This window comes from Hypanus sabinus (assembly GCF_030144855.1).
Source record: "Hypanus sabinus isolate sHypSab1 chromosome X2 unlocalized genomic scaffold, sHypSab1.hap1 SUPER_X2_unloc_10, whole genome shotgun sequence".
NCBI lineage: Eukaryota > Metazoa > Chordata > Chondrichthyes > Myliobatiformes > Dasyatidae > Hypanus > Hypanus sabinus.
In genome coordinates this window covers 282,776-301,271 of record NW_026778980.1, presented here as the reverse complement: position 1 = coordinate 301,271, position 18,496 = coordinate 282,776, and the positions used below count along the sequence as shown (strand labels likewise).

The following is an 18,496-nucleotide window of genomic DNA, read 5'->3' as shown; positions in this document are numbered from 1 at the left end:
CTGTTCACTCACCAGGAACTCCAATGACGGCGATGAACACGTACAGTATTTTCTCCACACTTCTGTACCTATCCAAAATTGCCGGCATTTTCTCTGTCCAATGACCTGTCCCCACTGTGCTACAGGCGATCTCTTGGAATGAAATGTAAAGGCAGCCATGCCTACGGTTTTTAATACCATTTAGCGACTCCACAGGGACACATTTTAACAGATTTAAAAATAGCTGTTTTAAAATTATTTACAAACCAATTACGTCAGGCAGATGCAATCTCCGTGGTGACAGATTGAGATTAAATAATTAACTAGTGCAATGTTTGGACTGTTTGTGTGAATTAGTTTGTCCCAACAAAGGTGACTGAACCTTCAGTGGTTTCTTATCAATTCAATATTCTCCCACTCTAAATATGTACTTCAATGGAGCCAATTGAGAAACATTATACTGAAGTAAATTATGTCATTGTAGCTTGTCAAATTGTATTGAATCACCTACTATTATCATTCTCCTCGAGAGTATGAACTCTTGGATTAGTTTGTGTTTGGGGGACTCTAACCAAGTTGTCAAAAGTCTTGAACATCTTTTCTGTTCTATAAAAGAAAAATATCTTGTTAGTTAAGCAATTTTTAGGATTGCTCTCAAATTATTCCAGTCTTAACAAAATAGTTAATTTCAAATTCCCAAACGTAACGGTACACCAATGAGTAACTTTCTCCTGAAATGTAGGCATCTATCTCTGAATACAGATGCACGGATTTCCATCTGCTCAACCAGGATTTCACATTGCCAGTGTGGAATTCGGGTGTCCTTAATATCAATTACATGGAAAACAAATAAGGAAACACAACGAAACACACACGCACGCGCGCGCGCACCCACCCACACACACACACACACACACACACACACACACACAAACACTCTCTCTCTCTCACACACACAAGACAGTACAAAAATCCATGTTTGTATCATTCTTTCATTCCTTCATTTCATTATATTTATTATCAGAATATGTATGCAGTACACAATCCTGTGATTCTTCTTCACCATATAGCCTCGAAACCAAGAAAAAAACATCAACAACTCCTCTTCCGCACGAAATGCACAAAAACAAATAAAAACGGAACAGAAATATTGTCCCCAATTCCACAGCTGTTTCGTGCCACAAAATAATTGCAAAACTTAAAATAAACAGTGCACTTTCACACGTTACAAAGAAACGTGGGGGTGGGGGTGGATACAGCTGCGTGGGAGACTGACACAAAAATGCATTTTCAACACAAAAGTGAATTCAGGTCATAATAACATATTTACTTTGATCATCTTATTTTTTGTCCTTCGAAGCCAAAGTCACACGCCTCCTTCCACGTCCTCAGTTAGCATACAGCAAAGCAATCTGGGATAATGCAGGGTCTATTGAGCACATTACAAGATTAAATATATTAAAAAATCTCAAAGTTTCGAATGTATATCAACGGTACTCCCACACACGTGAGTGTCACGTAAATTCATTCATAATAACTGCATCTTCTGTTTCCCAATGTGTTGCATTAAAAGCCAATTTAGGGTGGTTCGAGACTCTCCTGCATTATTAACCATATGTATATATATACACTACTATTTCTACTTCTACAGGAAGCTCATTCCACACAGCTACCACTCTCTGAGTAAAGAAATACCCCCTAGTGTTACCCTTAAACTTTTGTCCCTTAACTCTCAAATCATGTCCTCTTGTTTGAATCCCCCTTACTCTCAATGGAAAAAGCCTATCCTCGTCACCTCTATCTATCCCCCTCATAATTTTAAATACCTCTATCAAGTCCCCACTCAAACCTCTATGCTCCAAAGTGGGGGTCGGCAACCCGCGGCTCCGGAGCCACATGTGGCTCTTTTACGTCTGTGCTGCGGCTCCCTGTTGCTTTGGGAAATAATTGGTTGTGGCGACCCTTTTCCTGGCACATCTGAACCGACTCACAATTAGATAGTCTACGGGGGTTTGCGAGCACAGAGCTTTGGAGCCTCTGCGCCATGGGGGGCAGGTTGAGGGAGGCTTAAAAGTGAGGCTGAAGTTTTCGAATAAAGTTTTTTCCTACGACTGCAGTTACCGACTCCGTGTCGTAATTTTAGCGCTGCGTGTAGCACACCGCTACATGGTCAGTATTTAATTAAAATGTATTTTATGTTAGTTTGTTAGTTTTTGAAATGTAATTCTAAATTTGAAGATTATGGTGATCTTGTACAATCTAAATAAGACGTTGTGGCGACCCATTTCCTGACACATCCGAACCGGCTCACAATTAGCCAGTGTTCAGGCTGAGGGAGATAGCCTACGGGGGTTTGTGAGTACGTGTCTTTTGCAGCATCCGCGCCCATGGGGGGTGGGTTGAGGGAGGCTTAAAAGCAAGGCTGTTTAGTTCGAATAAAGCTATCTTTGACTGCAGTTTACTGACACCGCTACAACGTGTTTTTATCGCTGGCTGTCCAGAGGGAAGGTGCTGAAACGCTTTGTCGCGTGTCTGGAAGAAGTGAAAACTTTCCTGGGCAGCAAAGGGCTCAACTTTCCTGAGCTGGAACAGCCAGAGTGGCTGGAAAAGCTACACTTCATGGTAGACATGACAGCGCACCTGAACACGCTGAACACAGCTCTTCAGGGGAAAGGACGTACAGCCCTGCACATGTTGGAGGATGTTTTGGCATTCGAGCGCAAGTTGACGTTGCTTGCCAGAGATTTACAGAAAGGCACATTGTCTCACTTCCCCAATTTGAGAGAGTTCAAACAAGGTCACGACATGATAAATTCGGAGTATTTACATTCTGCAATCATCGCAATGCAAACATCGTTTGGGAAACGCTTTTGTGAGTTCAGAGAGGAAAAAAACACATTATCCTTCCCGGTCACTCCCCTAAGCATCGATTCATCTCTACTGAATACGACTGCATTGTCAGGTGTGAGTCAACCTGAACAAGTATGATAAATATTTTAATTGCCTATTATTTTACGTATATTCATATGTTTTCATTGTTCAGTGAAATAGTCCTTTTATTTTTCAGGTTGACAGCTGGCTGACGTTATTTTTGGTTTGCTGCTGGCGGCAAATTTAAGTTTGGCGTTTTTCATAAATACAAGAAGGACTCAAATAGACGTTGAGTATTTTACTTAAAAGTAACCTTCAACCCAACGTCTTTTTTTCGGAGTTCAAAATGTTTTTGTTGCATGCAGAAATGTAATTTCGTTTTCTCTGCAGGAGTTCATCAATTTCATAAATGCAACACATTATAGTTTGTTTATACATAGCATAAAGGCAAAACAAAACTTTGTATGCAGTGTTATTTCATTTTAAATGTCAAACGGGTTTTGCGGCTCCCAGTAGTTTCTTTTCTGTGGGAAACGGGTCCAAGTGGCTCTTTCAGTGGTAAAGGTTGCTGACCCCTGCTCCAAAGAATAAAGACGTAACTTGTTCAACCTTTCCGTGTAAATAAGGTGCTGAAACCCAGGTAACATTCTAATAAATATGCTCTGTTCTCTGTCTATTTTGTTGATTTCTTTCCTATAATTCGGAGACCAGAACTGTACACAATGCTCCAAATTCGGCCTTACTAATGCATTGCACAATTTTAACATTACTCAATGCTCTGATTTATAAAGGCCAGCATACCAAAAGCTTTCTTCACCACCCGATCCACATGAGATTCCACCTTCAGCGAACTATGCACCATTATTCCTTGGTTCTACAGGTTCTACTGCATTCCTCAATGTCCTGCCATTTATCATTTATGTCCTATTTGGATTATTCCTACCCAAATATAGGATCTCACACTTATCAGCATTAAACTCCATCTGCCATCGTTCAGCCCACTCTTCTAACTGACCGAAATCACTCCGCAAGCTTTGAAACAAGCTTTCCACAACGCCATCTACCTTATTATCATCTACAAGAAATTTTATGGGGCGGATTCCTACTTTAGTTTCAACAAGGGGTCCAGCTGCATCATCCGACCATGTGGTGAACACACATGTAACTTGGAGACCCCGTAGGTAACTCTGGATTCAAGTCGTGGCTTTTCGTCAGCACCATGGGCATTATATTAACACAATTGACCTTCTTGGGGCAATAGGCCATCGTTACATGCTGACAAGTCCCAACCCACCTGGGTTGTGGGCAATCAATGCCAAAATAAACTTCGTGTCCAGAATTGCATCATTTCTTTGTGGATCCAGTATTCACAACAGGGGGAACGTAGATATTCCAACCACGTCTTTGACTACTCAGCCATTAGGTGGCGTTGTTGAGCTCATCCTGATTGGCCATCCCCACCCCCTTCTCCCTTCATTCTGCCACTGCAAACTTTGTTCTGTTATCGGGTCGTTTTCGAACCCTGTTTCCCCTTATCCTCCTCAGTACCTTTCTCCCTCACTCACTTTCCCTCATTCGCATCATCCTTCTGAGAGCCCATGCTTCAGCATGTGTGGGATTTGAATGGATCAATCATTTCACACACCCTTCTGCTTTCCTCGGTACTGTGCGATACCAAGTTCCTCGGCCAGTTCCTACTCTGTCACGGCGTCAAATTCTGCGTATCCAAAGTAGGACCAAAAACATTCGAGAAAACCGGCCACAACCTCATCACAAATATAGAAGGTTCCTTCCTTTTCACTGTCTGCAGTTATGCAAAACCCCCACTGTCACCTCTATTAGTCCAGCAGCTTCTAATGGTGCCTTCTGAACATCACCCCGTGTCCCCTGGGAGGGTGCCTGTTCCTCCGGCAGGGCTGAAGGGAAAGCTGAAGTTAGACAAAGAAGGGTTAGCTTCCCTTCCTCCGTTTCATACAAACCGTGAGCTATCCTGTCTGCTGAATGCACTGGAAAAGTTTCCGAGAATCATCTCATTCACCACTCCAGCACTCAATTGGGCCACGTCAAAGGGTCAGAATACCGTGTCACACACGCCCCACACCCCCGGCTCTGGTGTGTCCTGCAGTCCCTCCATTACTACAGGTACCATTGGGGCACCCACTCTCGGAAAAACCTGCTGGGAGGCGGGCCACTTCCCCAGTAATCCTGGCTTTGACACTGTTAGTCCCGGAGTGCAGGGACAAAGGTGGCGGACGTGGCTGTTCCTCATGGAGATCGACTGTAGTGGGTTCCCGGCACGGTCAGCATGGAGGCTACTGTCTGTGCTGGGCCTTGATGAAAAGAACAACAAGGAAGCAGGATGGGGGAGGGAGCAGAAAGAGCCCCATACTGGGTACGGAGCTGGAGAGAGGGGTTGAGCTCGAGGTCAGGAACAGATGGGAGGAATGGACAGGATAGGAGTGGAGGGTTATGGGCTGAGTGCAGGTAGGTGGGACTAGGTGAGATTAAGGGTTCGGCACGGACTAGGAGGGCCAAGATGGCCTGTTTCCGTGCTGTGATTGTTATATGGTTATATGGGCAGTGACTTGGCCCTGACTTCTGATCCACCAGCTGGACAGTGTAGAGGTTAAGGGTTGAAACACTCTATGAAATTTGGACACTACCTGACCATATCTGACTCAGGCCAAAGGCTACGATTACCTCATCAGCGTCTCTTCATACGTTAAATCACCCCAATCTGCATCACCATCATCGTCAGTCCTCGCAGATATCACTCCTCTCCGAGCTGAGAGTTCACTTTGCAGATTTTCCATCTGCTTTAAACACTTGCGATCAGTGCAGCCTTTCCTCTCATCTGCCGATTTCTTCATGACATTCACAACAGCCGTAAATCCCGACCCTGACTTTTCCTTTCTCTAATTCTGTATCCGCCTGTTTATACTCCTCTTCAGTTTTCTCATTTTCTCTTGTTAACGCTTCACACTGAGCCTGAAACTGACTCATGTGGATCAAATTCACCTGATGCTGCTCCGTCAGAATTTCTAACTCTTCCCTACACTTACACAATTCCTCCGCCAGTTTCAGTTTTTTCTCCCTTCACTTCAATTGGATCATCCAACAAACATCACATTACAATATTTTTAATCCCCTGTAATTTCTTTAATTTATTTTCACTAACTACTTTTCACAATTCTTCCTCCACAGTCCCGGACCCTTGGCTGTCAAACTTTTCTAACCACTCCTCATAATCTGACCAGTTCCTTCATAATTAACCATGAAAGTAATCTCTGAAATCCTCTGAATCCTTGGGTTCTGCCCGTCCTTTCCCTTTCACATTTTAATATCCTAACCTACTGTGTGGTTCAACTCGTCACCAGGGTCCCAGACCATTTTTCTTTCTTTTCGAGTTCACCCAGGGCGCAAAAATATGTTCACCGTTCATCAACTGAGATCAGTTTGGAAACTCACCAGGCAACTCGTAATCAATCTCAGCTCGCATTTTATTTTTCCTGCACAAACAACAAAGTAACTATGTTGACCCCAGGCTAACAACTTAAAACATGAATTCCACTGCTCCCTCTGTACTAATACACACCCTGACCACTTCTCAAATTCACAACACTGAAACAGGGGATCCCACTGTATCCAAATGATCGATCATTTCTCCTCCAATCCCTTCCTTGGGGGTTCTTCCTTGTGATAGTTAGTCTCAGGAGTTATCACACCTTTGCATTTGAAACTCTTTACTTGTTTTGAAACAAGCCTTATTTGAAACATTTGAAACAAATCTTATCAGTTCAGAGGACGCATCTCATTCTTGTTGGCTGAGGTCCATCAGGCTGATGACTAACAGATTTCCATTGGATGTAGTCCAAGGGCTACACAACTTCATGCCAAAGGTAATTTATTTTGTTCTCCTCCACTATGGTTCCAAACAGACAAACTGTGTCGCTCAGACTCTCAGCAGAAATATCGAGATTCCTTCTGCAGAACTGCCACTGTACGTAATCCACACCTTATCTCAGAGTGACTTCAGGTTCAGAGATAACGAGATTACTTCTGCAAACCTGTCAGTGTACATGATACACAGATTATGTAAGAGTGATTTCAGGCTTACAATGAGCATACCAGTAACTTCTTGTGTTCAGTTGATCTGATTAGGTTATCCCATAGTAATCAGTTCACAAAATGCGGGTTACAGAGCAGCTTCATAAAATGGCAACATCTATTCCTTCGACCTCATGGCAAAAACACAGACAATTGATCACTCTACTTCCACTGTCATTGACCCATTCACGTTCGATGTTTTCTTGCATATGTTAATTCATTCAGACAGTGGTGTATTTTGGTGCAGGGCAGTCACGATGGGATGCTCCTCCTGTCAGATGTGGGAACTCCGGACATCTGACAGTTTTCCGATGACTATTTGCAGGAAGTGCACCCAATTACAGTGCCGGACTGACTGGTTCAGAGAGTTGGATGTACTCAGGATCATTCGGGAGCCTGAAGATACTATCAATGAAACATCTGAAGAGATGGCCACACCCAGAGTACAAGCTTCGGACAGGAGAAGCGTGACCACCAGCAGAGGTAAGGGTCATTAGGAAGTCAGTGCAGGGCTGTCCTGTGGGCATTCTCCTCAGCAGAACACCTTGTTGGATACTGCGGGGTGGGTGGGGAGTTGATCCGTTGGGGCATGCAAGCAACAGAAAGGCCGGCAGCACTGTCCACTCTGAAGCTTAATAGGGAAGTGTAAATTTAGGCCTTGTGGCAGCTATAGGAGATTATAGTCAGGGGAGAGAAAGGAGATTCTGTTGATGTGGACAGGATTTAAATTAGAACTGATTTCTGCATCACAGATCCAAACCATTAAACTCCAGTCCCATTAAACGGGAACATTAGCCGAGGAATATCTCCCACGCCCAGTGACCAGAGTGCGGAACTGGGTTTGTTAAACAGCAGCAGTAATTGCCGAGTTCGGCACCAACAGTCACTTTTGAACTTGATTCAGCAACTGTGATGGTGAAATATCCAGCCTGTAGCCTGTCGCCTGTTTAAACAGTTTCCCCAGTGTGAACTCGGTAGTGCGTCACAAGGTGGGATGACTGAGAGAATCTCTTCCCACATTGGGAGCAGGAAAATGGCCTTTCTCCAGTGTGGACTCGTCGGTGTGTCTGTAAGTCGGATGACTGACTGAATCTCTTTCCACAATCAGAACAGGCGTACGGTCTCTCCCCAGTGTGAATACGCTGATGTATCATCAGTTGAGATGACTGAATAAATCCCCTTCCACAGTCTGAGCAGGTGAACGGTCTCTCCCCAGTGTGGACTCGTTGATGCACCTTCAGTTGATATGACCGAATAAACCCTTTCCCACAGTCTGAGCAGATGAACAGCCTCTCCCCAGTGTGAATTCGCTGATGTGTCTTCAGTTCAACTGACCGAGTAAATGCCTTCCCACAGTCTGAGCAGGTGAACGGCCTCTCTCCAGTGTGGACTCGCTGGTGCACCTGCAGGTCAGATAAATGAATAAATCTCTTCCCACATTCAGAGCAGGAAAATGGCCTCTCCCCAGTGTGAATCCGCTGATGTACCATCACTTGAGATGACCGAGTAAATGCCTTCCCACAGTCTGAACAGGTGAACGGCCTCTCTCCAGTATGAACTCGCTGGTGAGCCTGTAGCCTGGATGAGTCAGTGAATTTCTTCCCATAGTCTGAGCAGGTGAACGGCCTCTCCCCAGTGTGAATTCTCTGATGCACCTTCAGTACAGATGAATGAGTGAATCCTTTCCCACAGTCTGAGCAGGTGAATGGCCTCTCTGCGGTGTGAATTCGCTGATGTTCCTTCAGTACAGAAGACTGAGTGAATCCTTTCCCACAGACTGAGCAGGTGAACGGTCTCTCCCCAGTGTGAGTTCGCTGATGTACCTTCAGTTGAGATGACCGAATAAACCCTTTCCCACAGTCTGAACAGGTGAATGGCCTCTCCCCAGTGTGAGTTCGCTGATGTATCTTCAGTTCAGATGACCAAGTGAATCCCTTCCCACAGTCTGAGCAGGCAAATGGCTTCTCCCCAGTGTGAAGTGACTGGTGTCTCCGCAGTTGCGATGACTGAGTGAATCCCTTCCCACAGTCTGAGCAGGTGAACGGCTTCTCACCAGTGTGAACTCGCTGGTGTGTCAGAAGGCAGGATGACCGAGTGAATCCCTTCCCACAATCAGCGCAGGTGAAAGACATCTTATCAGTGTGAACTCGCTGTTGTGCATGCAGGTGAGATGAGTGAGTGAAGAGTGAATCCCTTCCCACAGTTCTTTGTCAATTCACAAATCAAATATCAGATGTAGTAAACCCCTTGCACAATCAATGTAGTTGAAGAACTGATCTCCAGTGAACAAATGCTGGTGTGTTCTCAGCTTCCCGGTTCCAGTGGATTTCAGTGAGTTACAACAGAAAACTTCATTTCAGACACAAAGCACTTTTCCAGCTGTGATGACAAAATTCTTCATCTCCAAGGATCAACAGTGGTACATTGTTAAATATCTAGTAACTCCTTAAATATCTGGGCAGAGACAGCAAACTGACATGTTGTTCTGTTTAAAATTCCTGTACACAATTTTTGTCATTTCTAACCTGTAAAAAAGATTTACAAAAGACATCAATGAATGAAACTCATCATTCAGAGAAGTGTATGGTCATCCACTTTGTTAGAGGCAATGAGAGTGCAGACTGTTTTCTCAATAGAGAGGAAATAATGTTGAAGAGTAGGAGAATATAAAAGCCAGGATGTGTTGTTGAGTATTTATAAAGTGTGGCCTCACTTGGACTGTTGAGAGCAGATTCAGGCCCCTTAAGTAGAACAGATGTACTTACATTGCAGAGCGTTCAAAGGAAATTTACAAAAATATTTCAGGACTTATAAGGTTTGTCAGATGAAGAACATTTGATGGCTCAGGGCCTCTACTCACTGGAGTTCAGAATAATGAAGGGGCCCTCATTGAAATCTATCGAACATTGAAAAGTCTCGATAGAGTGGATGTGGAGAGTATGTTGACAAGAGTGGGGGAGTCGAAAACCAGAGGACGCAGCATCAAAATCGAGCTTTGTTCTTTCAGAATGGAGATGAGGAGGAATTTCTTTAACCGGAGCGTGGTGACTCTGTGGGATTTGCTGCTATGAGTTGCTCTGGAGTCCAAGTAATTGGGTCTATTTTTGGGAAGAGGGTGATGGATTCTTGATTAGTTAGGGCAGGAAGGGATATGGGGAGAAGGCAGGAGAGTGCAGCTGAGTTGGAAATGGATCAGCTGTAATGAAATGGTGGAGCAGACTCGATGGGCCAAACGACCTCATTCTGCTCCTGTATCTGATTAATTTTCACAGCCGATATATTATGAAATAATTTTAATCTCCTTTCTGAACTCTGACATCACACTGTTACAGCGAGGATCAACCCAAGTTGGGGGAAAAACTCTCCTTCCAACTGCTCATGATGCCGGCAACTGGTCTGTTCATCTAATTCCCCAACAGATTTCCTGTCTGTGTGAGAATGGGACATTGAATCTGTGACTTAGCTCAGGCTGATTCCTTCCATTAGTATTATTCTCTGTCCCATATTATTCCGAGCTGCGCAGTGACTGAAATGTTCCCACACAGACAGCCTTTGCTGCTGCACAGCTGGTGTTTTGTTGATGCCGTGCTGTTTTCATGATGTTTAAACATTTAACTTTCAGACAAATACTCGGTCCATACGTTCTGAGAAAAATAAATTAGGGAAAACATAGGTATTTTTTCAAGTTCTGGTCATGTACGACAGCACTGCAAAGAGCATGTGATGTTACATGGCAAACCCTGGAGAGTTTCAAATTACTCTGCCCCTCCGCACAGGTGATTGACGGTGGAGAGCCCATCAGAGGCAATGCCAATGAACATGATGGGGAGGGCAGTCCTTGTTCTCATTGGAGTGTGGCATATTTGTGATGAGAACGCTACAGGTCACTTGTTACTCAGGCCAAAGGTAATTGGTATCATTATGTACCCAAAGCGAATGGTACTAAACAAGTTCTCACAGGGAGAAAGGTCCAGATCAAGATGGAACAAAGGTGATTTCCACAAGGACTAAAGCTGATGTAAGGATTTTGTTTCCTTCTTTTCATACAGTAAAAATTGACATTTTTATTGACTGGAAGGTCAGCTCCTCAGTGCTCGGTGGTGCCCGAGTGATCCATCTATTCCCCTTCCCTCCCCCTGCGATTCCAAATACGGCCTACGGACTAACGGGGAAAACGCTGGCCCTGTGATCAATGGCTGCCTCATTACCCAGAAACCTACACGAAGAAGAGACCCATCTATCCGCCACGGCTCCAGCGTCTGCGCTCCTCAGCAGCAAGTTCCCCGGAGCCCGCGTAGAGAGAGGGGTAAGCACTTGGACTACCCGGGGTGCGGAGGAAAGGTGTGGCCGGTCGCGGTTCGGACGCCGGTACCGATAATAATCCGCCCGGATCCCCGCTCCTACCTGCCGCCGAGTCACCGAGCCTTTTGTCCACCGTGCGCACGCGCGAAACCCCTGCGACCCTTACGCATGCGCATGTGATCGTCTGGTCACGGACGGCGATTTCTGGAACAAACAGAAGAAAGTCTGCAAATGCTGGAAATCCAAAGCGACTCACACAAAACGCTGCAGGAACTCAGCACCTCAGGCAGCATCTGTAGAAAATTATAAACAGACGGCGTTTTTTTGGCAGAAAGCCTTCTGCAGGGCAGAGAAGCACGGGGGAAGGTGCCAGAAGAGAAATGTGGTGGGGGAGAGGAGGCGAGCTGGAATTTGATGCCGGGTGGGTGGGGAAGGTCAAGAACGGGTGGGCTGGAGAATAAAGAATCTGATAGGAGGGGAGAGTGGACCAGAGAGAGGGCAGGAGGAGGGTCCCGGGAGGAGTGTAGGAAGGTGAGAAGTACAAGGTCAGAGTGGGGCATAGAGGAGGGTGACGGTAATTTGTTCTCCTGAGCGGAAATCGATGTTCATGCCATCAGATTGGAGGGTACCCAGACGGAATATAATGTGTTGCTCCTCCACGGGGAGAGGAGCTCATCTTGGCACAAGAGGAGTCCACGGATCGACACGGCGGAACAGGACTGGGAATGAAGAATTAAAATGCTTCCTGACTGGTGAGTCAGACTTGTGGAGGATGGTGCGAAGTTGCTCCTAATTGCTGACTGCACCCTCAGGGTGGCGGAGCAACAACTTATATTCTGCCTTGGTACGAGTGCACCAGTCTTGTCTGTTTGAATCCAGAGCCCAAGAAAAGCTCTCTTTCGTGTCTCAGTGGTCTTTGACCCCCTGAAGAACTGTTTCTGAGTGACAGCTAAGATCCACCTGCAATTCCTCGGCCCACTTTCCCAACTGGTCTCGATCCCACTGGAACCTTAGACAACCCTCACTTTCTCCACACACCGGTTTTGGTGACATCCACAACCTCACTAATTGTTTGATCTGCATTCTCCAAATAATTAACACATCTCATTGTCCAGTTGTAAGTGGGTGAATTTACTTTCTCTTTCATCTCCCAGGGGGACGAGACTGCCTGGATCCGGGGTGGGGGGGGGGGTGCAGGTAAACACGGGCTTTCAGTGTCTGAGCCGGTGAGGAAGCCGTAAGTGGCCAGTCCACAAGACAAGACAGCAGATCCCCTCGGCAATCAAACCGACCCTCATCAGGCCTTTCCCTCCGTGTCCAATCCCCCTCTCAGTGCGAACTCAATCGCCACTGCCACTCCTTCAATGGGGCGACTGAGTCGTGCAGACGGTGTGAAACCACCTCATTTGCGTCGGGACCATTTCCATTCCACCCATCCCCAGGCAAAGGAGCTGGTTTTAAATTTGTTTTTACTTTGGTTTATTTTTGATTTTAAAAGTTGTCATTTCTGTGCACTGATGTCTGTTTGTCATCCTGAGCAGTTCTGCCTGAAGTTGTTTGGCCTGATTGTTTTTGGTGAAATTTGACAATGGCGTCACCCCGGGTTTGGACCTTCATGTCCGTAACCCAACAGGAACCGTCCCTGCTCCCTCTCCAGGCTCAGCTGAGAGTGATTGTACTGGCACTGGAGACGGCCCAGTCCCTGACCTCCCAGACTGCACCGTCGGGTAAACCCCGTTACAACTGATACCAGGACATCCCAGAATAAAGGACGAGCCCTTGTCTGGCATCTACTGGCTCTGAGATATCTCTACCCACCCGTACAAGTACAACACTGACACCCCCCCCCCACCCAGCGCCGACACCTACCGTCAGTGTGTCCATCACCAGGGGCACACATCATGTTCTCTGGCGGCAACAAACCAGCCCGAGACCCCGGTCTCCGGTTGGCAGCAGCTCATTTGAGGGACCCGCCATTTGGGCTCCACCTCATTCGGGGGCAGACGTTGTGGGTGGGTGAAGCTCATTTCACAGTCCTGTGACCCTCTGAGTGAAGAGGTATCCCCTCATGTGCCCCATAAACTCCGCACCTTTCACCCTTAACCCCCTGTCAAGTATCTCTCTGCTGAGACTCACAGAACACAATCCCAACACTGAGTGTTTCTTCATCAAGCAGCTTTATTCTTTATTACCTGCCGGGTAATATCATCAGAACTTACGAGGTAAATGATGTCTTTAAAGTGAAAATACTTCAGATCTCAGGGCTTTCTTTTCCCCTTTACCCCGTCCATTCCCCATGAGGAGCCAGAACCCTGATGTCTCCTCCTTTTCAGACTCCCAACTGACCTCAAACACAACGTTTACAAAATATTCCCTCTGTACATAAGAACGAGTCGAGGTTACTGTTCCCAGCGAGCACCGTGTTCCCGATACATTTGTTGTTGCTGCCATCTCCGGTTGAGTCGTCTCTGCTACTTCCTCATTCCTGCACAGCGTTCAGTGTTTGCAGTCACGAGTTCCTTTAATAAGCACATTTCTTGTCGTTTCCTCCTGCTACTTTAGTCACCTACATATATTGCATATACTAGCTCAGCACTCTGGGGTTTGTAGAACTTTATTTTGTCTCATGAGATACTTACAATAAAATGCAAAGTTCAATACATATTTCCCCATTCCCTCCTCTTTGTTGTCCCATGACAACAGACATTCAATATCATCAGAACTTACGAGGTAAATGATGTCTTTAAAGTGAAAATACTTCAGATCTCAGGGCTTTCTTTTCCCCTTTACCCCGTCCATTCCCCATGAGGAGCCAGAACCCTGATGTCTCCTCCTTTTCAGACTCCCAACTGAGCACGAGAATCGTAATCAGATTGTTTGTATTATTATTCCTCCAATGGTTATTCCATCATGCAAACCAGTATCCCAGCATCCTCCCAGAGTCCCAGATGGCCACCGGCTTCATGAGGGGTTATCATTGTGGAACTGTACAATGTAAACCAGTATCCCACCATCCTCCCAGAGTCCCAAATGGCCAACGGCTTCCTGAGGGGTTATCATTGTGGAAATGTACAATGTAAACCAGTATCCCACCATCCTCCCAGAGTCCCAAATGGCCACTGGCTTCCTGAGGGGTTATCATTGTGGAACTGTACAATGTAAACCAGTATCCCACCATCCTCCCAGAGTCCCAAATGGCCAACGGCTTCCTGAGGGGTTATCATTGTGGAAATGTACAATGTAAACCAGTATCCCACCATCCTCCCAGAGTCCCAAATGGCCAACGGCTTCCTGAGGGGTTATCATTGTGGAACTGTACAATGTAAACCAGTATCCCACCATCCTCCCAGCATCCTAAATGGCCATCGGCTTCCTGACGGGTTATCATTGTGGAAATGTACAATGTAAACCAGTATCCCACCATCGTCCCAGAGTCCCAAATGGCCACCGGCTTCCTGAGGGGTTATCATTGTGGAAATGTACAATGTAAACCAGTATCCCACCATCCTCCCAGCATCCCAAATGGCCACCGGCTTCCTGACGGGTTATCATTGTGGAAATGTACAATGTAAACCAGTATCCCACCATCCTCCCAGAATCCCAAATGGCCTCCGGCTTCCTGAGGGGTTTAATTGTGGAAATGTACAATGTAAACCAGTATCCCACCATCCTCCCAGAGTCCCAAATGGGCACCTGCTTCCTGAGGGGTTATCATTGTGGAACTGTACAATGTAAAACAGTATCCCACCATCCTCCCAGAGTCCCAAATGGCCACCGGCTTCCTGAGGGGTTATCATTGTGGAACTGTACAATGTAAACCAGTATCCCACCATCCTCCCAGAGTCCCAAATGGCCGCCGGCTTCCTGAGGGGTTATCATTGTGGAAATGTACAATGTAAACCAGTATCCCACCATCGTCCCAGAGTCCCAAATGGCCACTGACTTACTGAGGGGTTATCATTGTGGAACTGCTCTCCCACTTCTCTCATTCTATCTGCTGCCTCTCAAATATAATCCATCAGGTGAGTTACATTTTCAGATTTGTCTGGTGTGTTGGTGCAACATTCTTGCCCAATTAAAGCACAGGTACCCCAATTTTTATCTAATATAAAGTCTCGGGTGGCTGGAGAACGATGCTGGAGAGGCAGTGACGGGAGACAAAGAAATGGCAGACAGACTGAATAAGTATGTTGTGTCTGTCTTCACAGAGGAAGACACCAGCATAATGGTGGGACTTCCGGGTGTCAGCAGTCAGAAGTGTGCAAAGTTACCAGAACCAGAGTGAAGGTTCTTGAGGAACTGGAAGGCCAAGTTAGATAAGTCACGTGACCCAGATGGTGTACACCCCAGCGTTTCGAAAGAGGTGGCTAAAAAGATTGTGGAGCCATTAGTAATGAACATTCAACAATCACAAGATTCTTGAAGAATTCAGCAAGAATGGAAAATTGCCAATGTCACACCACTCTTCAAGAAGGGAGAGAGGCAGAAGCAAGGAAACTATCGGCCAGTTAGTCTGTCCGCAGTGATTGGGAAGATGTTGGAGTCGATTATTAATGATGAGGTCTGAGAGTACCGTGTCACAAGATAAAATAGACCACAGTCAGCATGTTTTCCTGAAGGGAAAATCTTGCCTGACAAACCTGTTGAAATTATTTTAAGAAGTAACAAGCAGGACAGACAAAGTAGAATCGATTGATGGTGTTTACCTGGATTTTCAGACGGTTTCTGACATGATGCCACACATGAGGCTGCTTTAACAACCCACGAGCCCATGGTAGTACCGGAAAGATTCCAGCATGGACAAAGCCGTGGCTGACTGAGAGGAAGCAAAGAGTGGGTACAAAGGGAGCCTCTTGACGAGTGGGTTCCACAGTAGTCTGTGTTGGGACTGATAGTCTTTATGTTAAATATCACTGATGTGCATGATGAAATTGATGACCTTGCTGCAAAGTTTTCAGATGATATGAAGATGGTTGAGGGTCAGGTTGTTTTGAGGACATGGAGGGGCTATGGAAGGTCTTCAACAGATGAGGAGAATGGGCAAAGAAGTGGGAGATGGAATGCAGTGACAGCAGAGGGTATCAGCATGCACTTTGGTCGAAGAAATGACAGTGCTGACTATTTTCCAATTTGCAGATTGAGTCTGTGGTGAAGAAGGCAAATGTAATGTCAGCATTCATTTGAAGAGGAATAGAATATAAACACAGGGATGTAATGTTGACATTTTTGTAAGCACTGGTGAGGCCTCAGTGGGAGTACTGTGAGCAGTTGTGGACTCCTTATCTGAGAAAAAGATGTGCTGAAACTGGAGAGTATCCAAAAGAGGTTCACGTAAATGATTCCAAAATTAAATATGTTGTCATATGAAGAGTATTTGATGGCTCTGGGCCTGTAGTGAGTGGAATTTAAAAGAATGAGAGGAGACCTAATTGAAATATATCAAATAGTGAAATGATTAATAGAGTGGATATGTTTCCTCTTTTGGGACAGTCTAAGACCAAAGGACACAGCCTCAGAATAGAAGGGTGTCTTTAGAATGGAGATGAGGAGGAACTTATTTAGCCAGAGAGTAATGAATCCATGGACTCTATGGATAATGTATCTTTGGCAGCTGTGGAGGCCAAATATTCATGTACACTTAAGGCCGAGGTTGATAGTTTCTTGATTGGTCAGGGCATGATGGGCGACCAGGATAAGGCAGGAGATTGGGGCCAAGAGGGAAATTGGATCCGCTAAAATGAAATGGTGGAGCAGACTCGATGGGCCGAATGGCCCAATTCTGCTCCTATATCGTATGGTCTTAAAGCAACCTCTCATTTAACGTCAGCAAGAGCCAGGAGGTGATTATTTGACTTCAGGAGGAGGAAACAGGAGAATCGTGAGCCAGTGCTCATCAGAGATCAAAGGCGGAGAGGGTCAGCAACCTTAAATTCCTCAATGTTATCACTTTCCAGGATGTGTCTTGAGCCCAGCATGGAAGTGTAATTACAAAGAAAGCACCACAGCATCTCCATTTCCTTACAAGCCTGCAAAGATTCAGCATGACATCTACAACCTTGATAAACATCTGCAGGTGTATGTGGAGAATATGTTCAGTGCTTACATCGTTGCCTGGTATGGCAACACCAAAGCCCGTGAAAGGAAAATCCTACAGAAAGTAGTGGATACGGCCCAGTACATCACAGGAAAAACGCTCCCCCCACTGCGCACATTTCTCTGGTGAGCTGTCATCGAAAAACTACATCTATCATCAAGGAACCCATCATGTGGCACATGATCTCTTCTCACTGATGCCATCAGGAAGAAAGAGCAGGAGTCTCAGGACACACACCACCAGGTTCAGGAACTGTTATCACCCTTCAAACATCAAGTTCTTCAAACAGAGGAGATAATCCTACTCCAATTCAATTGCTCCATCACTGAACTGTTCCTATAACACATGGACACATTCACGGATTCTTCATCTCCTGTTCATGGTAATTATTTATTACTTTTTTTTCTTTTGTATTTGCACAGTTTGTTGTCTTTTGCACATTGTATTTTGTCTACCATGTTGGGTTCGGGCTTTCATTGATTCAATCATGATTCTTGGATTTACTGAGTTCGTCCGAAAAAAAAATAATCTCAGGATTGAACATCGTGACATGTGTAAACTTCGATAATAAACTTACTTTGTAAATATTGAATCCTACATTTAAATTACTCTCTCAAACACACATGTGCTTTGTAATTTCTAAAGGTTCAGCATCGACTGGCTAAATGATTTGGCTCAGATCAGAATGGTCGTCCCATCACAATGACCCCTCTTTTGAGATACCCAGCTACAGGAAAGATTCCTGAATTAAACTAGGATCACTGTTTCCAGCGTGCACGTACACACACAGACACGCAGCTGTGATGAAGTGCTTTGAGGGGGTTGGTCCTAACGAGAAACACATCCTCTCTGTCCTTGGACCTGGACCCACTGCAATTTGCCGATCACCACAATCTGTCTACAGCAAATGCAATCTCACTGACTCTCCACTCAGCCTCAGATCACCTGGACAACTGCAATACACAAGTCAGGCTGCTGATTACAGCTCAGCGTTCAACACAATCAGACCCTCAATTGTAATGAACAAGCTCCAAAACCTGGGCCTCTGTACCTCCTTCTGCAACTGGATCCTCACCAGGAGACCCCAGTCTGTGTGGATCAGAAATAACATCTCCTCCTTGCTGACAATCAACACCGGCACAC

General features: G+C 45.6%; 1 protein-coding gene across 1 annotated transcript; it reads right to left on the bottom strand.

Moving 5' to 3' along the window:
• Nucleotides 1-493: 493 nt before the first annotated feature.
• Nucleotides 494-9,450, bottom strand: LOC132385707 (zinc finger protein 234-like). Its single transcript, XM_059957918.1, has 2 exons — nucleotides 1,310-9,450; nucleotides 494-585 (listed from the first exon to the last, which is right to left on the bottom strand). Exon 1 carries the CDS (start codon nucleotides 9,087-9,089, stop codon nucleotides 7,905-7,907), a length of 1,185 nt encoding a protein of 394 aa, XP_059813901.1. The 5' UTR covers nucleotides 9,090-9,450; the 3' UTR covers nucleotides 494-585; nucleotides 1,310-7,904.
• Between the last annotated feature and the right edge of the window lie 9,046 nt (nucleotides 9,451-18,496).

Bases quoted from the DNA above. Each gene is read 5' to 3' on its own strand.
- LOC132385707 (XM_059957918.1), bottom strand. From the start codon at position 9,089: ATGTCTTTCACCTGCGCTGATTGTGGGAAGGGATTCACTCGGTCATCC.